General features: G+C 43.3%; 1 protein-coding gene across 1 annotated transcript; it reads right to left on the bottom strand.

The window, feature by feature from the left end:
• Window positions 1–274: 274 nt before the first annotated feature.
• LOC139608040 (transmembrane gamma-carboxyglutamic acid protein 3) lies at window positions 275–26,719 on the bottom strand. The gene is made up of 4 exons (XM_071461490.1): window positions 25,633–26,719; window positions 14,309–14,357; window positions 5,721–5,881; window positions 275–1,277 (listed from the first exon to the last, which is right to left on the bottom strand). The coding sequence occupies exons 2-4, from the start codon at window positions 14,316–14,318 to the stop codon at window positions 738–740; spliced, it is 711 nt and encodes a 236-aa protein (XP_071317591.1). The 5' UTR covers window positions 14,319–14,357; window positions 25,633–26,719; the 3' UTR covers window positions 275–737.
• Between the last annotated feature and the right edge of the window lie 985 nt (window positions 26,720–27,704).

Genomic DNA, 27,704 nt, shown 5'->3' with positions numbered 1-27,704 from the left:
CCACAAAACATCACTGCACCTGAAGTTTGCCAAAGAGCAGCTTGGCTCTCCACAACACTACTGTACTGGGGAAATGTTTTATGGATTGATGACATTAAGGCTAAACACACACCAGACATCCTGAGAATCTGTCTAAGCTGAAGCAGCTCTCAGGAAGAATGGTCCAAACTTCCTCCTTAACTCTGAGCAGGTCTGGTCAGCAGCTACTGGAAAAGCTGGTTTCAGGTTGTTGGAGCCAAAAGAGGTTCAGCCAGTAATTAAATCCAAGGGTGTGTTTGTCTGTACTGAGATGAAGACTTTAATGAAAATCGGATAACGTTTTATGACCAATCAAAGCATGAAAATTGACATACTTTTTCCTGCCACTCTATGAGCAAGCATTGTCTCCATATATCTCGTTGTACATTTAGGTGTGGCTCAACAGTTACAAAGCCTGGTGTCCATTCACTGTTTGCCAAAGCAAAATGAAAAACAAAATATCTGATGAGGTGTTTAGGGTGAATTAAGACCAATAATCCTGAGTGACACTCATATTCATGATAGTGACTGGCTTTAGGTTGCACCCATGAGTGAAACAAAGGTGATACATGGTGTAGAAAATGTAAATTACATTAAGGGTTTCAGCACCCAGCAGCCAGCACCACCAACTGAGGCAGAGACAGCTTTTTTTGCCAGGACTGACCTCCTTCAGACACTGTGAGGGAGCATTAGCCATGACTACATTATTTTTGCCTCTTTCATTTCTCTTTTATGATTTCCTCATATTTCGGTGGAGGATCACTATATGAAGGTGCTGAGGTCTCATCACCGCTTTCCAGGTGTCCTGTCACCTCTTCATAAGATGGAGGTGGCGTGGCGCCGGACAGCCGTGAGGCAACTGACAGGGAGGAATCCTGGATATAGAGGGCATGAGTGTTCTGCTGGTGAAAGTTCAACTGGGAACCTCCTCCTCTCTCAGCACCACTCACTAGCACGGTGGAATGTGAGTTGGACTCCAGCTGTGAGCTTTCAGTGTGTGACACTGCTTCCCGGTAAACCAGAATCCGTGGCAGGCTGCGGGTGCTGCGGTTGTTGGCCAAGTAGCGGTTCTGGGTGTAGGGGGGTCGTCGACGTGTGGCTTTCTGAAGCTGGCACCTCCAAAGTAGGAAGAGGCCGATGATGATGAGCAGGGCCACGCCAAGGAGAGGAACCACCATGTAGACAGTGTCAGCACGCTCAGAGCGCCCTTCACTGTTGCTGGTCACTGTGTAGGCACTGCGAGTTTTCCAAAACTCCATCTGGCAGGGATGAAAGAGACATTTGAGATTTTTGCACTTTGGGTTTCATTTGAAAGTTTTGCTTAATTCAAAGACAGATGAAAAGTTAAACTGACATTAAAATTAGGTAAGGCGATAAATGTAATTACTGATCGGCTGCATACATGGATTTTACATGAAACATAGGAATGTTTCATACAGCCAGATTACCAGGTAAACCAGGCTTATAATACAATAAATACGCATTAGAGTATCTAAATACAGCTGTGAGTTTAGGGTATTGCTCCATGAGACTTTTGTATTTATCTAAATATGATACACATACATACCAGATTTTTTTTACATCTAGGTGAAACATAGCAACATAGCAAGGGTTACTTCATTTAAATTTTCTGGGGGGGCCCTCAAGCCATATTGCCACTGCCATACCCAAGACCCAAGTGGTGTGCCGGTCAGCTAGTGATCTAAATACAATAAATACATACAGTATAAGTGTTACTAAATACAGCTGCAAGCACTTGCACTTTGAGCCAATGGTGGGAGTAGCAGCCATAGTGTGTATATACGTCGTATGTATTCATGCTATGTATACCACGTATATATTTGCACAACTGTCGGAAAAAGAACCAATAATTTCAACATCACTCATCAATCAATGAACTCCTCAGCAAATTTTTAAAATACCACATAGTGGCCAATATGCACCAAATTTTGTACAAAACCTCAGGAAACCTCAAGAAACTCGAATGTGTTATCCCACCTTCCTTGGCAAGGAGTGTGCAGTATATGCATCACAGCCAGGCACCAGAGAGACAGCTACTAACTTTATTAGGCAACACAAAGAATAAGAATAAGAATAAGAATAAAAGAATAAGAGTATTTTGCGCTGTCTATCACCTGCTTAGAAATCATTATTATTCTGATTATGGCATCAGTGCTAGCCAGCCAGAATTAAGATTCCGACAGTTAGTAGGTAGTTTACAATTCTTTTAAGCCAGAAGCAATTTGTAAGTTTTGCTGTTGTGACATAGTAAGTGTTAGAAACAACAGCTGTTTACTTGCCAGTCTTAGCAAAAGCTTTAATCATTGTTGTGTTTACAAAATAAGAGGTTATATGTCCTCTGAGCAGCAATGTCTTCAGGGCAGTCTGTATGGTACAATGATTCAGTATCGAAAAACGACGAGATGGTCCGGCCTGACAGGAGCTAGCTGGTTAGCATGCTAACTTCAGTAGAAGAAAAGAAGTTAAAGAGATAGACAGGAAGAGACACTTCCTGTTGCTTTCCACCTCTGGAGACAGCTCTTGCAGAGTAAAGGAATGAAGTTCGATGCAGAATTTGCTAATTTTCTTCTATATTGGTGCATAAAAAGCTGTTGATGCTAATATTGGGCTGGTAGCAATAGCAAAAGCTTACAAATAGCCCCTGCATCAGGAGTGATGTTGCACAATAACCACACGTCAATGCTTATGTGCACATCAAACTTTTATATTATATATTATAAAAGTCTCGGAAAAAATCATCATCATTGCAATATTATTAGATTGTCAGCAATAATTCCATGTAAAACAGGCAAATCTAGGCTAGATTCAACAATTTGAATAATTTCAAAAGAAATCAATTATCAATAAATTATCAATTGTTAACAGCTCTCTGACCTCTGGCCCTGTTCCTGCCTATTTTAAAACAGCTCTTATTGAATCTCTCCTTAAAAAACCCAACTTGGATCCTACTGCTCTGGAAAATTAGAGACCTGTCTCTAGACTCCCATTTCTGTCCAAAATGTTTGAAACATTCTAGTCTGGCTTCCATTCACTCCACAGCACTGAGATGGCTCCTCTTAAAGTTTGAAATGACCTCCTATTGACTGAAGATGCAGGCGATTGCTCCATTTTAGTTCTTTTAGACCTCAGTGCTGCCTTCCATAGGGTAGATCACAACATAGATTTCAACAGACTGGAGAAGTGGGTAGTAATCAATAGTGTGGTTCAGATCCTATCTTTATAACAGGTGTTTCTTGGTGTTGATTGATTCAAACTATGGAGATCCCCAAGGATCAATCATTTTTTTATAGACATGACTTGACAGTATCTAACTCTGCTATATAAAATCTGTGGCAGCTTGACAACAAGGAAGCGTGTGTCAAAGGGTCAAAATAGTAGCAGGCAAAGATTCTAGAAAGTAGTGCTCTAGAATCTTTGGTAACAGCAGCAGTGACGGTGTAAAATAAAGAATCTTTGGCGGCATGCGATTAACAAGATTACAAGATGCATTATGCTCGGTCCTTAATCTCATCGAAATGAACACGTTAATGCTTACAGCACTAATATATATGCATTAATTCTGACAACAAAAACTGCATTTTTGGCTTTAAATGAAAAAATGAAAAAATTTTTTTTTTCCTTTTCTCATTAAAAAAGCAAAAAACTGCCTGAATGTACACGCACTCTTTACTCCGCCATTTATGTCTATTGGTGGTTGGTTTGCCACCTTGTTGGTACTAACTTCCAGTTAAAGTATGATGCCTTCCGGATACATACATACTCAAGCATGCACATACATATATACTCAAGCACGCACATACATACATACTCAAGCGCACATATACATACACAGTTAAGCATGCACATATATACAAAGTTGTGCACATACATACATACAAACTTATGCACGCACATACATACATACTCAAGCACACACATGGGTATGTATGTATGCTTTTATGAATATCTATATATGTATATGCATGTATGTATGTATATGCATAACTGTATGTATATGCATCTGTATGTGTAATGAATGTATGATGTTATGCACGTATGTGCATATATGTATGCGCAAGTGAAGTATTTAATTTTGGCCTAGGCAGCTTCTCATACCTGTAAAGTATGATACTGTAATCTTTCTGATCCCACTCTATTTGCAGATGTATGGTGTGCTGGGTGCTTCTCACTACAAAAATACCAAAGTGCACGTAGCACACTCAGCAGTACTAAACCAAACTGGTTTAGACTGTCAAAGCTATCTTTTTTTGAAAGTTTAGAATTTTTGAACACATTTCTCAGAGAACAAGTACTCATCTACCCACCCACCTACTTACCTACCCAATCCCAATCCACCCCTAGAATTTACAAAAAGAGTTAAAAACATAATTTTAAGTATAAACTGTGTGTACATGCACATACAAACAGATGCATAGACATACATATGCATGAAATAATTAATAAAAAGGATAATAAATGATTACAAAAAGTCTGGGGAAAAAGTAAAAATACATTTTGTGTGTGTGTTTGTACTTCCAGGAAGCCCTTAGTGAAGAATCTGATTTTCTCCAGCTTAATAAAATTCAGAACCTCCTTGATCCATCATTGAAATTTAGGTGGTGAAACATATTTCAGTTTCAAGATAATGAGGCGTCTTGCCAGCAGAGCAGTGCAACCAAGAAAAGGGCAGAGATGCTGTTGTCAAAAGGAACACCAAAACTCACTGCAAGTGGATTGGGGGTAATTGTTGTGTCATAAATGTGCTGCTGTCCAATCTTTAGATAACTGGAGACAAGTCTAAAACATGTAGGAGATCAAGCCTACCTGGCCAGCCAGGGAAAGGGTGAGACTGGACCATCTTTTACCTGCCTTACATTTTTTGAGGACTGGGACAGAGTTTGAGGCGTATATATCATCCAGAGATTTAGTGACAAAGATATTTCATTTTTAATTTGCCCAAAACAGAAAAGGGGAATTTACAATATACATTATCTTTATAAATTTGATGTGTTCAACCACTTCCAAAATAAATATGGGTTCACCCAGAGTCTTAGCCAAGTCATTATCCATTTTGGAAAGGTTAGATCTTCAAGGGACTTGCAACTTACCATGAAATCTGTTTCAAGATCTGAAGTATAAAGTATAAAGTATAAATATGAAGTATTAAGTTCCCTGTAATATGAAAAAATATGTATGCATCTTTTTTAATAAAGGGATTAGGGATTAGCTATCTTGGCTAACCTTTTAACTGAAATGTATGAGATAAACAGCACTTGTAGATATTCAAAAGCTGCCCACAGTATTCCTCTAGAAATGTAGCATTGCTTTAAAAAAATTATATAATCTGATTTTCAAAATTGTTTAAACTCTTCCTCAGCCAACAGTATTGGTGGATTGAGGAATTAGGAATAGCCATTGTGTTGAAGCAAAATGTTATAGATAGATAAATTATATTAAACAAATAAATTAGTAGTAAAATATATAAATTTGATATCTTCCCACTTGGCAGTATTTTAGCTGGATTGTTGGCACCCTTGAAGTCTTGAAATAAAGTAAAGATGTAAGTCTTTTCAACTTTTTACATTGTGAGAGTTCTTAGTAGCAGTGATTCTTGTCCAGCAGTCACTACACTAATACTACATTACCATAATTAATGGAGGAGTTGATGAACACACGTTCTTTACAATACAACAGTGACTCACCGTTCTCTCTTTATTCTCAAACACTTCATTGGCCTCTTCAAAGCTGCAGCTCTCCTCACCACACTCTCTCTCAATATTCCCCTGTCTTAGTTCCTCCAGGTAGCCATTGGCACGAGGGAAGCGCTTCAGGACAGAATGAGCATCCTTACCATCGAGGAAGGCTGCAACACAGACATGAAACAAAATCCAAAGTTAAGGTAATCATAGGGTTACTCATCAGTCACTTGGTATAGTTGGCCCCAAACATAGTTGAAGATAGGTTTGCATTGTTGTAGATGTGTCTCCAAATATTTTGAAAGGAATTTGTTCAAATTACACTCATCAAACATGAAAAACAAAAAAACTACATGCAGATTCCTTAAACACAATATTGCGCAGACATTTCTAGCAGCAATTGGAGTAGACCAAAAAAAAAAGCTAAAAGAGAGGGAATACTGGACTTCAGGAGGACACTTGTGAAAGTAAAATTAGTATGAATAATTTGTTTATCTTTATTCTTTGTTTTATCATTTATTTACTTTGTTATAATTGTCTGCTTTCATGATAAACTCTGTACTTATGGTAGATTCTGCCGAGATCATTAACCTGCTGGAGGTTTTTAAGGAAGTCTTGGCCAGGACAGCCTTTCAGAGAGCAAGCACATTAAAAAAAAAGTTTTTGTCATAAACTGAGTAACTGAAAATGTGAAGCTCTGGAGAGATAAGAGAAAAGTAAATAGACAAATACAGCTTGTGTTCACAGGGAGAGGAAAAAAACTATGAAAGGGAGGGGGGTACCCTGGCAGGATCCTTTATCAGATGGAAAGTGCTGTTTGGCTGTTAACCCAGGCAGCAGGACCTCATTAATATCTTTGACCTAGGATTGGTAAATGAGTTTATAGTTTCTTGAATAAGTGTGTTTCTTCACCTGTTCGATTACGAGTAGAACCTTTATTCTCTCTCCCATTTTCCTTGTGTGTCATCTTAAGTGTGTATGTGTCTGTGTGTGTGTGTGTGTGTGTGTGTATGTATGTGTGATAGATAGATAGATAGATAGAGTCAAGAAAATGAAGTCTGCACTTACAGGGGTTGGACAATGAAACTGAAACACCTGCCAATTTAGTGTTGGAGGTTTCATGGCTAAATTTGACCAGCCTGGTGGCCAATCTTCATTGATTGCACATTGCACCAGTAAGAGCAGAGTGTGAAGGTTCAATTAGCAGAGTAATAGCACAGTTTTGCTCAAAATATTGCAATGCACACAACATTATGGGTGACATATCAGAGTTCAAAAGAGGACAAATTGTTGGTGCATGTCTTGCTGGCGCATCTGTGACCAAGACAGCAAGTCTTTGTGATGTATCAAAAGCCATGGTATCCAGGGTAATGTCAGCATACCACCAAGAAGGACGAACCACATCCAACAGGAGTAACTGTGGACGCAAGAGGAAGCTGTCTGAAAGGGATGTCTGGGTGCTAACCACAGCTGCCCAACTCATTGCAGAATTAAATGTGCACTTCAACTCTCCTGTTTCCACCAAAACTGTCCGTCGGGAGATCCACAGGGTCAATATACATGGCCGGGCTGCTATAGCCAAACCTTTGGTCACTCGTGCCAATGCCAAACGTCGGTTTCAATGGTGCCAGCAGCGCAAATCTTGGGCTGTGGACATTGTGAAACATGTATTGTTCTCTGATGAGTCCACCTTTACTGTCTTTCCCACATCCGGGAGAGTTACGGTGTGGAGAAGCCCCAAGAAGCGTACCACCCAGACTGTTGCATGCCCTGAGTGAAGCATGGGGGTGGATCAGTGATGGTTTGGGCTGCAATATCATGGCATTCCCTTGGCCCAATACTTGTGCTAGATGGGCGCGTCACTGCGCACTTTTTTGCCTCATTTTCTTTGTAAATTCAGTTTTCTGCTTTGGTTTCCGGAGCTCTTTCACCAGAGAAGAGCTCATTAACATCAGAGAAACAACTCCAGTGGATCTTTTTTCCACCTTTCTCGACTCTCCTGTGGAATTATTGGACATTTTGGTCAGAGGTCACTGACCGTTGCTCTCGCAGTGAAACGCGAGAGGAAAACGTGCCGGTGCGCTTGCGCGTCTACGCCGGCGCGGACTCCGCACACCTCTCCCAGGTATCTTTCTCTCCAAGGTGCGTTCACTGCCCAACAAGCTGGATGAACTTCAGCTACTGGTGCAGAAGAAAAGAGACTTTTCTTCATCTGCCGTCCTGTGCTTCACGGAGACGTGGCTGTGTGGATCGATTCCGGACTCTGCGCTGGAGCTGGCCGGCTTCCAGCTCTTCAGAGCGGATCGCAACACAGAGCTGTCCGGCAAAACCAAAGGTGGAGGAATCTGCTTTTATGCAAACAGTGGCTGGTGCAGAGACGTGACAGTGATCCTGCAGCACTGTTCTCCTGACCTGGAAACTTTCATCATAAACTGCAGGCCCTTCTACTCCCCCCGTGAGTTCACCTCATTCATCCTGGTCGGTGTTTCCATCCCACCACAGGCCACAGCAGATACTGTGTGTGGAGCGGACCAACCCGGACTCCGTAGTTATTGTCCTTGGTGACTTTAACAAAGGTAACCTCAGCCACGAACTGCCCAAATACAGACAGTTTGTTAATTGCCCGACCAGAGAGGGGAACACTCTGGACCACTGTTACACCACAATCAGTGGTGCTTATCACGCCGTCCCCCGGGCTGCACTGGGCCACTCTGACCATGTCATGGTCCACCTGATTCCCACATACAGGCAGAAACTAAAACTGTGTAAACCTGTTGCGAGGACATCGAAGCAGTGGAGCAGTGAAGCCATAGAGGATCTGCGGGCATGTTTGGACCGCACTAACTGGGAGGTGTTCAGGACTGCTTCCAACAGTCTGGATGAGTTCACAGAGGCTGTGACGTCATACATCAGCGTCTGTGAGGACTGCTGTATCCCATCACGCACCAGGGTGAGTTATAACAATGACAAACCCTGGTTCACAGCTCAGCTCAGTCAGCTCAGGAGGCAAAAGGAGGAAGCTTTCAGGAGTGGGGACAGGGACAAGTTTAAAGAGTCCAAGTACAGGTTTAGCAAAGCGGTGAGAGAAGCTAAACGACTGTACTCTGAGAAACTTCAGCTCCAGTTCTCAGCCAATGACTCTGCTTCTGTCTGGAAAGGGCTCAGAAAGATCACAAACTACAAACCTAAACCCCCCCACTCCATTAATGACTTCCGTCTGGCCAATGATCTGAATGAGTTCTACTGCTGCTTTGAAAGACAATGGGACAAGCCTGACACTAACCTCCACATCAGAGCCACATCAGAACCCCCCTCCTCCCCTACCAAAGGAACATCTCTCTCTATCCTGGAGAGAGATGTCAACAGGCTTTTTAAGAAGCAGAACCCCCGCAAAGCAGCCGGTCCTGACTCTGTCTCTCCATCATCCCTGAAGCACTGTGCTGATCAGCTGTCTCCGGTGTTCACGGACATCTTCAACACCTCACTGGAGACCTGCCATGTGCCAGCCTGCTTCAAATCCTCCACCATCATCCCTGTCCCCAAAAAACCAAGGCCCACAGGTCTAAATGACTGTAGACCCATTGCCCTGACCTCTGTGGTCATGAAATCGTTTGAGCGCCTTGTCCTGTCCCACCTCAAATCCATCACTGACCCACTCCTGGACCCCCTGCAGTTCGCCTACAGAGCCAACAGGTCTGTAGATGACGCCATCAACATGGCTCTCCACTTCATGCTCCAGCACCTGGACTCCTCAGGGACCTATGCCAGGATCCTGTTTGTGGACTTCAGCTCTGCCTTCAACACCATCATCCCGGCTCTGCTGCAGGACAAGCTCTCCCAGCTGAGTGTGCCTGACTCCACCTGCAGGTGGATCACCGACTTCCTGTCTGACAGGAGGCAGCACGTGAAGCTAGGAAAGCATGTGTCTGACTCCCAGACCATCAGCACTGGATCCCCGCAAGGCTGCATTCTTTCTCCTCTGCTCTTCTCCCTGTACACCAACACCTGCACCTCCAGCCATCAGTCTGTCAAGCTCCTGAAGTTTGCAGACGACACCACTCTCATTGGACTCAATGAGAGATCTGATGGCGATGAGTCTGCCTACAGGTGGGAGACTGACCGTCTGGTGACCTGGTGCAGGCAGAACAACCTAGAGCTTAACGCTCTGAAGACAGTGGAAATGATAGTGGACTTCAGGAAGAGCCCAGCCCCACCCACCCCCATCACCCTGTGCGACTCCCCCGTGGCTACCGTGGAGCATTTCCGCTTCTTGGGAACCACAATCACAGAGGATCTCAAATGGGAGCTGAACATCAGCTCCCTCATCAAAAAAGCTCAGCAGAGGATGTATTTCCTGAGGCAGTTGAAGAAGTTCAACCTGCCAAGGACTATGATGGTGAACTTCTACACCTCCATCATTGAGTCCATCCTCACCTCCTCCATCACCATCTGGTACGCTGCTGCCACGGAGAGGGACAATAACAGACTGCGGCGTATCATCCACTCTGCTGAGAAGGTGATTGGCTGCAATCTTCCATCCCTCCAGGACCTGTACGCCTCAAGGACTCTGAGGTGTGCAAGGAAGATTGTAGCTGACTCCTCCCACCCTGGACACAAACTTTTTGTGACACTCCCCTCTGGCAGGAGGCTGCGGTCCTTCAGGACCAAAACCTCTCGCCACAAAAATAGCTTCTTCCCATCTGCTATTAGCCTCATCAACAAGGCTAGAGAGCCCCACTGTTGCTGATCCCCCTGATCCTCAATTGCACCAATCACCAGAAAAAATTCCTTGTATGTGAAAACATACTTGGCAATAAAACTGATTCTGATTCTGATTCTGATTCTGACGTGCACCCAATGGTTCAAACATTGTATCCTGAAGGCGGTGCCGTGTATCAGGATGATAATGCACCAATACACACAGCAAGACTGGTGACAGAGTAGTTTGATGAACATGAAAGTGAAGTTGAACATCTCCCATGGCCTGCACAGTCACCAGATCTAAATATTATTGAGCCACTTTGGGGTGTTTTGGAGGAGCGAGTCAGGAAACGTTTTCCTCCACCAGCCTCATGTAGTGACCTGGCCACTATTCTGCAAGAAGAATGGCTCAAAATCCCTCTGGCCACTGTGCAGAACTTGTATCTGTCATTCCCAAGACGAATTGATGCTGTATTGGCCGCAAAAGGAGGCCCTACACCATACTAATGAATTATTGTGGTCTAAAAGCAGGCGTTTCAGTTTCATTGTCCAACCCCTGTAAGTCCCCTGACTTCATAAAGAGACTGTGTCTCATTATTGCCCCTGTGCTGAGCACTGTCCCAGAGTTATTATAGTCTATATTTATCTTTATTTAGTTTTTTATTTTTGTTGTCGATTCAGTTTAGTTTTAGTTTCCAGAGTGGCTTTGTTCATCTCAGGTTAGTTTCTATTGTTTAAAAATGTTTAGTTTTAGTTTAGTTTTTAATAGTTTCAGTGCTAGTTTTAGTTTTTTTAAATTTTTTTATTAGAATACAGAGGAGTATTTGCCAGGGACAATATTTAAAAAGTTCTCAATAAACAGCAAAGCCTCATCACAATGGTTGTCTTCTTCTTTTTTTAATGCTTACTATGACAACATGCAGTGTTTTGACAGCCTGGAACAGTTAAGTAGCATTTATGGCAGCAATATTCATATTTTTTAATATCAATTGTATAATCCCCAGGTGCTCTCAGACTAGCTGGGAGCATTACTATAGTGTGTGTGTGTGTGTACAATGTTTGTTCCCCACCAATAAAGTATTTTAATTAAACTGAAAATATTAAATTAACTTTTGTCTTATGTATATGTAAGGCAGTTGCCTAATAATGTCAGTAGATGGCGCTGGTACATTGTTTTTGCACTTAGGTGTTGCGCGATTGTCGCTGTTTGGCCCGTACTGGGCACCATGTTTTGTTTGCTTTGGCGCTGCGTGGCCGCCATTTTGCCACAGTATCTGTTCATGGTTTGTAAGGTAAGCAGCACGATAAGTAGCTCTTCACATTGTAGTCAAATATCTTTACCATAACAGTTAATATGCTATGTGACCTAAACAGTGTTTGTAACGAGATGTTTGTTTACTATTTCCATGAAGTTTTAGGATTTTGTAGCTTTGTTTTGTATGAGTGTGTTGGCTGTGTTTGCTACTAGCTTCGTGTGTTAGCTCCATGGCTACTTTGAGCTATTTAGGGTTTCTCCTGTGCTCTGAGTTTATAACTGAACCTGTTTTAAGAGGTTTAATACCTGTAGAGGTACAGCGCTTTATTTTGAATACTGTATGATCACTTTTTATGTCTTTACTGAAACACAGTATCTGTTCATGGTTTGTAAGGGATGAAAAGCCGCCAACATCGACGTCAATAAACCAGGCAGTCTCAGCCACAATCCTGACCACCCGTGTGTCCGACTCGTCCCTCGCATCGCACCCAGCCCCAACAACATCATTAACACAACGCAGAGTCTCGGGTGTAGGGGGAGGCGTAACACGCACACGGGCAGCTGGGTTACATATACATTATACAACTATTTTTTACATGATTTTGATTGTCATTGACTGCTTTAGGGTTTTTTCTTTTTGCAACATAGGGACAGTAGCTAGTCACATTGAATAATTTATCCATTCCTCTAGCTACATCTGTTTTTACCCCTTTGTAAGATACATTTCCTCTTTGATTGGTTTTGTCAAGCTGTGGGGCTCTGCGGTGTGTGAAAGAAGGTGAATTTTCCACATTGAATATTGAATAATAACAAACTAGAATTACTGCCTTGTGTTTGTCTGCATCCGCGACTCAGACTAGCTTCAGATTACATCCCTGTTTATCCAGAGTCATATAAAATATTAACCTTTTTTGTGAAATTTTGTCGAAATCAGTAAAAATCTAATCAGTTCATCCTTGAGTCTAAGTGAATGTTTGTACCAAGTTAGAAGGAATTCCCTCAAGGTGTTACTGAGATATTACATTCACAAGGCCAAAATCACATGTTTTGAGGTCACCGTGACCTTGACCTTTGACCACCAAAGTCTAATCAGTTCATTCTTTAGTCCAGGTAGACATTTGTGCCAAATTTGAATAAGTTCCTTCAAGGCATTACTGAGATATTGGGTCCACGAGAATGGGGTAAAAGATGGTCAAAGCATCATAAAAATACATCCTGCAATGTATTATGTGATCTGACATGATTAAAATGTATTCTGTACTGCAAAGTATATCAAATGTTGAATCATGCACTTAATACATTAACTACGTTCATGTTTGAAGAATAGAATTATATTATCAGAAGTTTGTGATAACATGTAACTTAGTTTGAATAAAGTTTCTAAAGTTTTTAAAAAAAATAAAGGGTATCCTTGGAAACATAGGTGTCAGAAAGCAGGGAGAGTTACCAGCTCCCACTGAAGTCACCGGCTCCCATTAAAAAAGTTTGGCAGTAGTAGCCAAGGCCTTCTGTACCCCTGGCAGCCTCTGGGCACATTCCTTTACAACCTTTTGGACCACCTGTGTTTTCAAGATAATGTGGTTGTTTTTAGAAAAACAGGTGGATCTTCCACCCAAGAGACTAAGATGAGGTTTGGGCACTCCGGAGCCAGCCTGGGTCCATTTCTGGACTTCTGCCCCCCAACATATTCTTTGTTTTATCATTTGTCTTCAAAGTTGTAATTGTGTGCTTTCAGTCAAATTGTGTACCTATGTTAAGAAAGTGAAAACATTCTAATGCAATGCAAATGTTTTTTTCCCTGGCAACTGTAACAGAACAGATGATCTGATCATTTATTTTATTTTATATTTTGTATTTATTTTACAGTTATTTCTTTCCAGGCTTTCTGTCTTTTCTTGGTTAATACTGGGTTGTTTCTGGCCAAACAGCCAAGCATGCTCTATATGTTTATTGGTGTTCTAATAGATCAATTTTCCATAAAATACTCGAACATCAAAATGATGCTGGATGTGTAAATAGGAAACTGTGCAAACACATCTGCTTGATCAACTTAAATGGTTATAACATGTCAGTGCTGTGTTTACAGCTTGATTCCACAAAAATCAGTTATTATAAATTCAAATGCAAATGCATAAAATAGAAACATCCATGTGACTCATTTCACACCGATGACAAAAAATCGTTTATGATGAATAACATTATGGATTCACTCAGACCCAGATTTCCAATAAATGAACAATCTGATACAATTAAGCTGACCATAGCTGTAAAACATCAAACCAACCACCAGCAAGTTCAACAAACTGAATTATATAATAACTGTAAACAACTATAAATAACATAATAACCTGTTCCCACACACAGAAGAGCTCCTTCTTCTGACGATATCACAATGTGAGGCAGCCAACCATACAGGAAAAATGATGAAAGACTAGAGTTTGCTCTGTGTGTGTGTATGAAAGAGAGAGAGAGAAAGAGAGAGAGAGAGAGAGAGAGAGAGAGAGTAACAGAGAGAGAGAGAGAGAGACAGAGAGAGATGAGAGGTTGACCTCTCTTTGAGATACCAAATCTAGCAACAAACTATATGTTTATAAATATTGTTGATCTAAACTGCTGGATGTGTGTGTTTTGTGCTCACCTGCAGCCATGCTCCTGCCCTGCTATCCACACACAGACAGAGTGCAGACCTGGAGGTAGAACACAGCACAATATGAGACACCTTGACTGACAGAATCATTTAAGAAGGAAAATTGATCAATGCTGAGAAGATTCATGCTTCCTGTCTGTGTTCCTACTTGACATGCTGCAAAAGACACTTGAAGAGACATTTTTATCATCTCCACTAGGATCCAATAATGAGTCATTTCTTGTAATGATTCGACAAAGAACCGGTTGCCTATACATATTTGGGCTGGGCATTATGGCCTATAAGTAATATATTGGGTCTCAATACTCCTCCCACCCTGGACACAAACTCTTTGTGACACTCCCCTCTGGCAGGAGGCTGCGGTCCTTCAGGACCAAAACCTCTCGCCACAAAAATAGCTTCTTCCCATCTGCTATTAGCCTTATCAACAAGGCTAGAGAGCCCCACTGTTGCTGATCAATTGCACCAATCACCAGAAAAAAATCCTTGTATGTGAAAACATACTTGGCAATAAAACTGATTCTGATTCTGATTCTGATTCTGACGTGCACCCAATGGTTCAAACATTGTATCCTGAAGGCGGTGCCTGATATCATTCTGATATCATGATACACAACATATATCTCGATATTTTGAAATCACCTCTGTAGCACTTCATTAATGTGATGAAATGATTTAACCCTTTGATACATAAAGAGATGCGCCTCTCATGCTTCGTTGCTGCTTCGTGATCCAGCATCCTGACTATTTGTCAATTGTGATGAGCAGTTCCCAATAAAAATAGACAGAGAAAACATTTGTTGATAGTCATACTATGGAGAGAGCTCTTGGGATGTACTAGAATATTAAAAATGACACATATGGATTCCAGATTACAATCAAAACAAGATCTCTGACCAGACTCTGTGAATGGGATATAACAATCCATGGTGAACTCTCCAAACCATATGAAAAATGGCTGACTGAACTCGATCAACTAAAACATTCCCAGGTCAGCAGATGCCTGAAACCCAAGGACTTTGGACAAGTGGAAATGATGCAATAGCATCACTATTGTCATGCCAGTGAGCAAGGTTATGGCATAACCAGTTACCTTAGATATGTCACTAGTGTGGGGGAAGATCATGTTGCTTTAGTGATGGGAAAGTCTAGGGTAGCACCCTTAAAAAAATGACAATTCCCAGACTTGAGCTGACAGTAGTCACTTTAGCTGTACCAGTTGATTGGATGATATGTGCAGAGTTGCAGCTTGTGTGTGCTTAAATATATCTGCAACCAGACCAAGCAATTCCACACCTTTGTAGCCAATAGATACATGACCTATCAAAGGATACCCAGTGGAGGTATGTGGACACCAAACAAAATCCTGCAGATGATGCATCACTGGGATTAAACATTGAGGCTTTCCTGAAATCTAAAAGATGGCTACAAGGACCAGAGTTCCTGAAAAAGGAGGAATCTCAGTGGCCTAAGAACCCAGACAAAATGTCACAAAGTTCTCTTTCTTCAGACGATCCAGAAGTGAAAATTACAGCGAATATTGAGGGAGAAAGTCCCACCAGCAAGCTGACTGAGTATTACTCAAATTGGAACAGTCTGAAAAAGGCTGTAGCTTGGATACTGAATTTGAAAAAAATGTTGCTGGGGATCACTCAGAGAAAGAAGATGACAAATTCTAGATTGCTGCTGAATAGTGATAAATCACTATTATTTGCTAAAAACTTAAAGGTTGCCTTCAGCACTGATCTGAATGTAGATGACATGGAAAATGCTGAAAGCTCCATATTTGCATTTAAACAACACCAACACTTTAAACAGGACATTACAACAGCAATTTTAAAAATTCACTCAGCTGTTGCCTCCAAACAAGTATTCCTGCTTTGAGTATTAAGCTGTTGCGGTGACTGCTACAGTAAAAGACTCTGTGGTTGTCATTTACCATCCACCCGGGCCAATGGGTGATTTTGAGAGTGAGCGAGACACACCGCTCTACCTCTTCTTAGCACATTTTCTTCAGTGATGCCACAGTCTCTCTACTCTAGACTAACCTCATGTCTGGATAACCCATGCCCTCTATCCACCAATCTACCCACTCTAACCTGCCTCAACCTCGGCTGACTGACACCACCCAAAAACTGCGCACAGATTTCAGAGCTGAGAAAATTGTGTAAAACAAGTGACTCCAGTTGACCTCAAGGGTTATCAATCACTTCTATCTTTCTTCTTATGCAGTATCAATGCTGCCAAACTGCTTTTTGCCATGATAAGATCAGCACTACTACAGACAAACACAGCACCTTCAAAACATTACACAATCCTTCACCAGACACAAACATCTCAGCTATTATCTTTGCCTCCTTCTTTAAAAGTGGTGGCCACCAATTCTGTGAACCTCTCAGAGACAACCAGTCTCCCCCAGTTAAGGGCAAGTCACCCTCCATGGTCGGCCCTCTCTCTGAGGAGAGCACACTGGCAAGTCAATCATAAAGCAATCCTCTGCTCTCATGCTCCTCTCTACCTTCTTTGGTCAATAGCTCACCAGCTCACCACCTCCCTCACTCAGCCTGAGTGTGCAAGACTCCAAAAAGTATAATGTGTAGTAGTCCTACCACACAAGGACGTATCACTCCTCTCATTCATCCCTCTCACTGAGAACAATGTGTACAAACTGTAGTTACTACTACATGTGCGTTGGACCCCATTCCCATAAACCTCCTCCAAGCCATGTTTCACACTATTATGACAGCAAACATTTCCAACTGCATTCAAACAGGCTCAGGTAACACCTCTGCTCAAAAACTACATTCTCATCCAAATATACTGAAAGGATGGTCTTTATGCAGACTTTTTTTCTCATGGAATTACCTCCTGGATCCAAATCAGTTAGCCTTGAAGAGCAGTCACTCCACTAAAACAGCTCTCTTGTCTGTGACAGAAGCCCTAGGGCAGCTAGAGCTGCAGCTCAGTCATCGATTCTTATCTCACTGCATCTATCAGCAGATATGTTATTTATTTGTTTGTGTATTTGCAGATCCATTTTATGTTTGCAAGATATTGTGAGTTTACAAATTTATTTTTCTTGTTTGGTGGCCAGATTACATATTTACATGGGGATTGTCAATGTTCACACAAATAATATTGTGACAAATCTACTTCTGCTGAGCAAATTAAGCCACATTTGAAACATCCATTCTGAGGAAAAGTTGCAGTGTAGAGTCAAGCTCATCAACAAGTTCAGCTAGGGCTGGGTGATAAGATAAGATAAGATAAGATAAGATAAGATAAGATAAGATAAGATAAGATAAGATAAGATTGCCTTTATTAGTCCCACAGTGGGGAAATTCACAGTGTTACAGCAGCAAAGTGGCAGTGCAGAGAACAGGAAAGCTGCAAAGAAACTGCAATAACAGATATTTAGGAAAGATAAATAATAACAATATAATAATATACAAAATATATAGACACAAAAAATTATATATTTACAACAACAGTAGCAGCGTTCGTGGGATATTACGGTGGTGATTTAGTTGTCAGTTTCTGGTGTGTGTGTGTGGTTACCGAGCACAGTGTCTGTTGTAAAGTCTGACAGCAGCTGGAAGGAAAGACTTGCGGTATCTCTCCTTCACACACTGTGGGTGCAGCAGCCTGTCACTGAAGGAGCTGCTCAGTGCTGTCAGAGTGCCCTGCATGGGGTGGGAGGTGTTCTCCAACAGGGATAATAGCTTCACCACCATTCTCCTGTCTCCCACTACCTCCACTTGGTCCAGGGGGCATCCCAGAACAGAGCTGGCCTTTCTCATCAGCCTGTTCAGTCTCCCCCTGTCAGCAGTGGAGATGCTGCTGCCGCAGCAGACCACACCGTAGAAGATGGCTGATGCCGCCACAGAGTCATAAAAGGTCTTCAGGAGTTCCCCCTGCACCCCAAAAGACCTGAGTCTCCGTAGCAGGTACAGCCTGCTCTGTCCTTTTTTGTAAAGAGCATGTGTGTTGTCAGTCCAGTCCAGTTTGTTGTTCAGGTGACCACCAAGGTACTTATAAGAGTCCACAATCTAAATGTCTATTCCCTGGATGTTCACTGGTGTGTTTTGAGAGTGAGAGAGAGAACCGTTCCCTGTGGGGCCCCTGTACTGCGGACAACCCTGTCAGACACACAGTCCTAGATCCTCACATACTGTGGCCGGTTGGTGAGGTAGTAAAGGATCCATGTTGTATGGTGGTGGTCCACTCCCGTGCACTCTTGTCCCTCAGGATCGTGGGTTGGATGGTGTTGAAAGCACTGGAGAAATCAAAGAACATGATTCTCACAGTGGTCCCAGCCTTTTCCAGGTGAGAGAGGGATCGTTGTAGGAGGAAGATGACAGCGTCGTCTACACCAATGCCAGGCTGGTGGGCGAACTGAAGCGGGTCCAGAGATGGGCTCACCAGGTGCTGAAGATGAACAAGGACCAGCCTCTCCAGGGTCTTCATCAGGTGGGATGTCAGTGCCACCGGCCTGTAGCTGTTGAGGTCCTTGAGCTGAGGTGTCTTCGGCACCGGTACCACGCAGGATGTCTTCCACAGCTGTGGCACTCTCCCTAGCTTCAGGCTCATGTTGAACATGTGCTCAACTATCCTGCACAGTTGGTCTGCACAGGACTTCAGGAACCTTGAGCTGATGCCATCGGGAACTGCTGCTTTCTTTGGCTTGATCCTCCTGAGTTCCCTCCTCACCTGGTTTATTGTGAGGGACAGATTGGAGCAGGGTGACTGTGCACTGGAGGTGGTGGTTGAGGGGGAAGGGCAGTGGACAGGGAATGAGGTGGAAGTACAGGGTGACTGTGAGCTGAGTGATGTGTGAAGTGGAGCTGAGGTGGGGACGGGGCAATCCACAGGAGGCCCAGAGGGTGGTGGCTGCAGCAGGGAAGACAGGACGGGGGGAGGGGCGGATGACTGATCAAATCTATTGAAGAAGTGATTCAGGTCATCTGCCCACTTCCTGTCCTCCACAGGCTTGGAGTTGGGTTCCTTGTAGCCTGAGATGGTTTTAAAGCCCCTCCAAGCTCAGCTGCAGCTGGTTCTCCATCCTCCTCCTGTAGCTGTTCTCCCCTTCCCTGATCTCAGCTCCCTCTGTGCATCCTTCAGCTCCTCCTTGTTTCCTGACCTGAAGGTTCTCTTTTTCCTCTTGAGGAGAGCCTTGATGTCAGAAGTAATCCAGGGTTTGTTCCGTAATTCCACACAGAAGTTGATGTAATTCATTATACAGTGTGCCAGGCTGTCAACGTCTTCCCCGTGGTCAACACAAAGTACTTCCCACACAGTTGAACCAAAGCAGTCCATTAAGGCCTTTTCAGCCTCGTCAGACCATCTCCTCACTGTGCAGGTGACTGCTGGCTGCCTGTGTACAAGAGGTTCATACACAGGGAGGAGGTGCACCAGGTTGTGATCTGATCTCCCCAGGGGAGGGAGAGGTGATGAGCTGTATGCCTCCTTAGTGTTGGCATACAGTAAGTCCAGTGTTTTATTGTCTCTGGTGGGGCAGAGGTAGAGGGGTAGAGTGGAGTCCAGAGTGGCATGGTTAAAGTCCCCAGAGATAAAGAAGAGGGCATGAGGGTGCTGTGTCTGCAGCCTGCTGGTAACTGAGTGGAGGACATTGCATGCCGCATCCGCATTAGCGGGGGGGGGGGGGGGGGGGGGGGGACGCAGAGCGTCTACTGCAGAGTTGCTCTTTGACAGTGATGTGCCCAGGGTTACACCATCTATCATTCACAAACACAGCCAGTCCCCCTTCCTTCCTTTTACAGCTCTCCTTTGTCCCGTCAGCCCGTATCAGCTGAAACCCGTCCAACGCAGCGCCGGTGTCCGGTGTCAGCGCGGTTAGCCACGTCTCCGTGAACACCATGATACTACACTCCCGGCATTCCCTCTGATGTCGGGTTAGCGTCGTTAGCTCGTCAATCTTACTAGGGAGAGATCTTACATTCCCCATGATGATGGAGGGGAGAACTGGTTTGTACCGTCTCCTCCTGACATGTCCATAGTGGGCGAATAAGAGAAGCTGACCGTTGATCAAAAATACAATTAGAAGTAGAAGAAATAGGAAAAAAGGGAAAAAAGCTCAACAATGAGCAGGAGCTGCTGTAACAGGCTGCCACTATTGCGGCGGCATCTTGAAAGATAACGATGTCACCTTTAAATAATAATGCAATATTTATAGGCTATATCAGACAATATAGAAACAATATATAGAGCCCCCTCCTCTAAAGCACTTCATAAATACGCGATTTAACCCTTTGTTGCACAAAATCAGACCAGCATGATGATTCCTAGTCTTGTCCCTGCAACATTTGTCTGCATTAAAACATTCTTGTTTACTGTATATGCACTTTCTAATGGAACAATTTTGAATTTGCAAAAAAGGGGAAAATCACGAGCAAGTTAAATTTGACTCTTAAAAGACAAGAATCTCATAGAAATACATTTAACCCAATGTCCTGAAACACTGCCTGGTTGCCATGGTTGTCATTTCAGCGTTCATGTTAATAGGTTAGGGTGGCCTATTTTTCATGGGTGACATGCTCAGTTCCCAGCAAAATTAGACAGACAGACAGGAAACATCTGTTGATAATGATATTGACATGATACCAGCACCAACATTACATAAAACTGATACCTTTCACTATAGTTTCAATGTCCAGGTTGAATCTGAATATGATTATAGATTTTTACCATTTTAGCAACTGCGTGTGGAGACGGTGGAGGCCAAATGTAGGCTTACTATATGGTCGTAGCAAAAAGGCAATGTAGGCTATAATCATTATGTAAATAATTTGACAGGTAAAGGAGAAGAGCAGAAGTGTGCCTTCTCTCTCTCTCTCTCGTTCTGTGTGTGTGTGTGTGCGCATGCGTGCAGCAGATCAGCAGCAGATCAGATCATCTGCCTCCATCTTCAGTTGCTGTTTCTGAATGTGTAAACTTGCATTGGCGCTTCACTTCTTTCAGCCACTCTGGTTCCTTCCACTCCAGATACAAAAATACACACACCTGACCTACGTAACACACACATACCAAAGAGTTTTCTGGATGGGCAGGGGAATGCCAAAGCGAATTTCATGCCAGCGGACAATTGTGACAATTTATACTTGATGTTCGTGATATAGCCATTCACTACAACCCACACGGAAATAAGCTGTGATACAAGTATATTTGATATTCGAGTTGAAACGGTTACTGGTATCTACTACCCTTTTCACACAAAATTAGCAGAATATAAATATTATAATATATAATATATAAACACACTGTACTACTCCCCCCGTGAGTTCACCTCATTCATCCTGGTTGGTGTTTACATCCCACCACAGGCCAACGTGCAGGAGGCACAGCGGGCGCTCGCCGATCAGATACTGTGTGTGGAGCGGACCAACCCGGACTCCTTAGTTATTGTCCTTGGTGACTTTAACAAAGGTAACCTCAGCCACGAACTGCCCAAATACAGACAATTTGTTAATTGCCCGACCAGAGAGGGGAACACTCTGGACCACTGTTACACCACAATCAGTGGTGCTTATCACGCCGTCCCCCGGGCTGCACTGGGCCACTCTGAACATGTCATGGTCCACCTGATTCCCACATACAGGCAGAAACTAAAACTGTGTAAACCTGTTGTGAGGACATCGAAGCAGTGGAGCAGTGAAGCCATAGAGGATCTGCGGGCATGTTTGGACCGCACTAACTGGGAAGTGTTCAGGACTGCTTCCAACAGTCTGGATGAGTTCACAGAGGCTGTGACGTCATACATCAGCTTCTGTGAGGACTGCTGTATCCCATCACGCGCCAGGGTGAGTTATAACAATGACAAACCCTGGTTCACAGCTAAGCTCAGTCAGCTCAGGAGGCAAAAGGAGGAAGCTTTCAGGAGTGGGGACAGGGACAAGTTTAAAGAGTCCAAGTACAGGTTTAGCAAAGCGGTGAGAGAAGCTAAACGACTGTACTCTGAGAAACTTCAGCTCCAGTTCTCAGCCAACGACTCTGCTTCTGTCTGGAAAGGGCTCAGAAAGATCACAAACTACAAACTTAAACCCCCCCACTCCATTAACGACTTCCGTCTGGCCAACGATCTGAATGAGTTCTACTGCCGCTTTGAAAGACAATGGGACAAGCCTGACACTAACCTCCACATCAGAGCCACATCAGAACCCCCCTCCTCCTCCCCTACCAAAGGAACGTCTCTCTCTATCCTGGAGAGAGATGTCAACAGGCTTTTTAAGAAGCAGAACCCCCGCAAAGCAGCCGGCCCTGACTCTGTCTCTCCATCATCCCTGAAGCACTGTGCTGATCAGCTGTCTCCAGTGTTCACGGACATCTTCAACACTTCACTGGAGACCTGCCACGTGCCAGCCTGCTTCAAATCCTCCACCATCATCCCTGTCCCCAAAAAACCAAGGCCCACAGGTCTAAATGACTACAGACCCATTGCCCTGACCTCTGTGGTCATGAAATCATTTGAGCGCCTTGTCCTGTCCCACCTCAAATCCATCACTGACCCACTCCTGGACCCCCTGCAGTTCGCCTACAGAGCCAACAGGTCTGTAGATGACGCCGTCAACATGGCTCTCCACTTCATCACTCAGCACCTGGACTCCTCAGGAACCTAGGCCAGGATCCGGTTTGTCGACTTCAGCTCTGCCTTCAACACCATCATCCCGGCTCTGCTGCAGGACAAGCTCTCCCAGCTGAGCGTGCCTGACTCCACCTGCAGGTGGATCACCGACTTCCTGTCTGACAGGAGGCAGCACGTGAAGCTAGGAAAGCATGTGTCTGACTCCCAGACCATCAGCACTGGATCCCCGCAAGGCTGCGTTCTTTCTCCTCTGCTCTTCTCCCTGTACACCAACGCCTGCACCTCCAGCCATCAGTCTGTCAAGCTCTTGAAGTTTGCAGACGACACCACTCTCATTGGACTCATCTCTGATGGCGATGAGTCTGCCTACAGGTGGGAGACTGACCGTCTGGTGACCTGGTGCAGGCAGAACAACCTAGAGCTTAACGCTCTGAAGACAGTGGAAATGATAGTGGACTTCAGGAAGAGCCCAGCCCCACCCACCCCCATCACCCTGTGCGACTCCCCCGTGGCTACCGTGGAGCATTTCCGCTTCTCGGGTACCACCATCACAGAGGATCTCAAATGGGAGCTGAACATCAGCTCCCTCATCAAAAAAGCTCAGCAGAGGATGTATTTCCTGAGGCAGTTGAAGAAGTTCAACCTGCCAAGGACTATGATGGTGAACTTCTACACCTCCATCATTGAGTCCATCCTCACCTCCTCCATCACCATCTGGTACGCTGCTGCCACGGAGAGGGACAATAACAGACTGCAGCGTATCATCCACTCTGCGGAAAAGGTGATTGGCTGCAATCTTCCATCCCTCCAGGACCTGTACGCCTCAAGGACTTTGAGGCGTGCAAGGAAGATTGTAGCTGACTCCTCCCACCCTGGACACAAACTCTTTGAGTCACTCCCCTCTGGCAGGAGGCTGCGGTCCTTCAGGACCAAAACCTCTCACCACAAAAATAGCTTCTTCCCATCTGCTATTAGCCTCATCAACAAGGCTAGAGAGCCCCACTGTTGCTGATCCCCCTGATCCTCAATTGCACCAATCACCAGAAAAAATTCCTCGTATGTGAAAACATACTTGGCAATAAAACTGATTCTGATATGAATTTCAAGTAGATGATGTGCACTGGGAACATTCTATTCCCTCACTTGCCAAACACAGCCCAACACAACTTTATTATTGGATAATGACACGCCTACACACTATCAGAAACCTTGAGCACAAGTCTTGACTGAATGACTCAAAGACAAAAAACACAAACAATGTATTCTACTATTCCTCTTGCAAGCACAGGATTATTTAGTGGGTACATAGATAATCATGTTTATGCAAAGACCCCATCTTCGGCACAGCTACAGGTGCAAGTCAGGTCTCTTAAAAGAAAATTTTGCAATGATGTAGTCCCACTTAAGCACCATTTGTGCTAGTAGAAAAATTGGCACTCTCTGCTCAGAGAAACTCTCCATGGTGTCTTTGTCAACCAGCAGGCACCGCATCTGAGTTTCTAAACCACAGACTCTTGGGCCAGCTCAACCTGAGGAGTGGGCATGAAGAGTTTAAGGGTGAGCCATAACAGGATAGTTAAATTAGAGAGAGTGGGTTGTTGTTGCATCACTTCTCAAGCAAGGTTCATGCATATGCAATTGTATTTTCATAGCATACGACCAATGGCTGGCAGGAAAGTAGGTAAACCATGTTAAACCTGTGGTGTGCTTGTTGTTGCTTGTATTTTGTAGTTATCTGGTATGTTGAATGTAGTTAATGGATTATAAGATGAAAAACTAATAGCATAGTCCTTTAATTGGGAATCCATCACTTGTAGTGGTTGAAAACTTTATATATCAAGGTTTTTAGGATATAAGTTTAACAGACGGGGTGAATCATGCTTTAGAGTGGCGATATTCTGTCTTGCTCAAATCTACTGATTACACATCTTGCTTTTACTTAATACAGATTACAGTTTCCATTCTGGTCTTCTTTTATCAGATCAACAAGAGATGCTTTTATGGTATATTTTCTTTGGTCCAATTTTTGCATCTGTGTCACTCTTCAATCTATTATTATTTTTATTATTGTTAAGGCATTATTTTGGGTAACTGACTGAAACCAAATTTGGTCTGAAATATATTGCCTGGGAAGCAGACAGTCTTAGTAAATCAACGCACTCATTCAGGCCTTCACTATAGGCTACTATAAATATAGACGGAGGGAGCTGGGTGGAGGGTTTCCATGGCAACAGAGACAGAGAAAGGGGAGGCTCTGAATTCAGACCAACCTGAATAATTAGGATACAAGGAGACAGAGAAGGATTTCTGGATTATTAAAAAAAATGTTGGCTCTGTCTCAGAATAGTCTATACACTGGCATTTAAGAGACACAAACACACGGGTAAAGAAGGCACACACACACACACACACACACACACACACACACAGAGAGAGAGAGACTCAATGCTATTCATCACGTAGCATCTTCTCAGTACAACTGTGAACCGCTAAACCTTCATCTTCAACCACAAACAGGTATTTTAATAGATGGAAGTCTAACTAAACATGCATCTGCGTATGAGAAATACATTATCAAGATTCATTCACTGTGAAGTCATTTCTTTCTCCAGAGACACATACCGACAAACACTGAAAAGCTTAATTCAGGCCAGTAACGTTCCAGCCCCTCTCCACTCTTGTTTAAGGATATGTGGATACATGAAGTCTCCCTTACCTTCCCTCCGCTTGATAAGAGCCTTCTCTCTTCCATCCCAGACTCCAGGGAACTCCCACACGAGTCACAACAATGACCGTGATTCACACATCCTCCAGCCAATGGGTGAGGAGGAACCCCTGCAAACAGCCAATCACAGCCCCGAGAACTCTCTACTGATGCAGGGAAGGGGCGGGAGACATTTCACTGAAATAAAAGTGAGAGAACGGCTCACTGAGTGATGGAAATTGTACAGTATGATCTACTCTTCCCCTCAAGCCCCCCATGCCAAAATACTGACAGAAAGTTGAAACTGAAAACCAGTGACAGCAGTGAGAAATTGTGACAACGTTAAAAAATATTTATTTATTATTAATATTTATTTCATTGCCAATACAAGTTTTTCCAATAGTTTTTCAAACTAAAAAATTTTTCAATGCCATTGTTTGATTTTTCAGTTCAGGTTTTGTTTTCAATGGCAAATCTTATTTTCAAAGCCAAAGAGTAATGTTACTGTTCTAGCCCCTTAGAGCCCTATAGATGAGAGGGTTACAGCAGAGCAAGTCAAGAGAGTCAAAAGATGCGTTCCACAACACTTCAGTCAAGTTGGACACATTCTACTTCCTGTCATGTCAGCTCAGTACACCTGTGTCAAAGCAGCAAGTTGATGACACAACTAATTGCAGAAAAACTGTAAAGCTGTTCTGTGTTTTGTGTCTTTATTGAAAAAATACCCTCAACATGTCAGGCAGGTGCTTGCAATACATATAAACACTCTTTACTCACCCAAACATATGTTGTTCTAAAACATTTCCTGGCCAGACACAAGGTCAAATCAGTCACAGGAATTTAGACTTACAGCAGTGGAATATGGCTGAGATGGGGTCTCAGGTTTGTCACTTAGACTTGAGTCATACTTAAATTGCACGCACACTAACTTGAGACTTCACTTGAGACTCGTCCTAAACAGACTTTAAACTTGACTCAGACTTGAGATTTGGGACTCATAAACAATCTTTAATTGCAATTTGTCAGTAGGATACACAAGAAGTACTGAACCAATGTATACTGAACTTTGTTGAGGAAATGGGCATGGGGTAGAGAAGTACCCAGTAAATTTTAGGGCAAATTCGGATCATTTACTGTAATTTTTTTCTAGGTATGGAATGGATAATTGGGAAATCTTGGTGGGCCGACAATACCATTAGCAAATTTAAAGAAAGGATCCCATCAGTACTTAGCCCACTGCCATGTATCAATGCAGTAGGGAACAGCTCTCTTAACTTCACAGCCACACAGGTTGATGATTTTGTTGATAGTACTGTAGCCTCACTGCGTGCAACTCTAGATACTGTGGCCCCTCTGAGGAAGAAGGTAGTGAGTCAGAGAAGGCTAGCTCCATGGTACAACTCAGAAACACGAGCTTTAAAGCAAAATTCAAGGAAGCTAGAAAGAAGGTGGCGTTCTACTAACCTGGATGAATCTTTAAAGGCTTGGAAAGACAGCCTGTTGGCGTATAAAAAAAGCCTCCGTAAAGCCAGAACATCCTATTATTCATCATTGATAGAAGAAAACAAGAACAATCCCAAGTTTCTGTTCAGCACTGTAGCCAGGCTGACAGACAGCCACAGCTCTGTTGACCCATCTATACCTTTAGCCCTCAGTTGTAATGACTTCATGAGCTTCTTTACAGATAAAATTGTCTCTGTTAGAGAAAAAATTCACCATCTCCTCCCCACAGCTGGTTCAGATGTATTGTCCAGTTCAGCAGCCTCAGAGTCAACTGTAACTGGCTTATATTTTGACTGTTTCTCTCCTGTACATCTCCCTGAGCTCACTTCAACAGTTTATTTATCTAAACCATCATCCTGTCTTCTAGACCCTGTTCCAACAAGGTTGTTCAAAGAGGTTTTTCCTTTACTTGACACCTCTATATTAAGTCTGATTAACTTATCTTTATCAACTGGTTATGTACCGCAGGCTTTTAAAGTTGCAGTAATTAAACCTCTACTTAAAAAGCCTACTCTTGATCCTGACGTTTTAGCCAATTATAGACCTATATCCAACCTCCCCTTTATCTCCAAAATCCTTGA

This window comes from Trachinotus anak, unplaced genomic scaffold (assembly GCF_046630095.1).
Source record: "Trachinotus anak isolate AG129_WGS33_773 ecotype Australia unplaced genomic scaffold, CSIRO_AGI_Tana_v1 ptg000024l, whole genome shotgun sequence".
NCBI lineage: Eukaryota > Metazoa > Chordata > Actinopteri > Carangiformes > Carangidae > Trachinotus > Trachinotus anak.
This window is presented reverse-complemented; position numbering and strand designations above follow the sequence as displayed.

Bases quoted from the DNA above. Each gene is read 5' to 3' on its own strand.
- LOC139608040 (XM_071461490.1), bottom strand. The intron at 1,278-5,720 runs GTGAGTCACTGT...CATCCCTGCCAG, and splicing joins TTGAGAATAAAGAGAGAACG to ATGGAGTTTTGGAAAACTCG.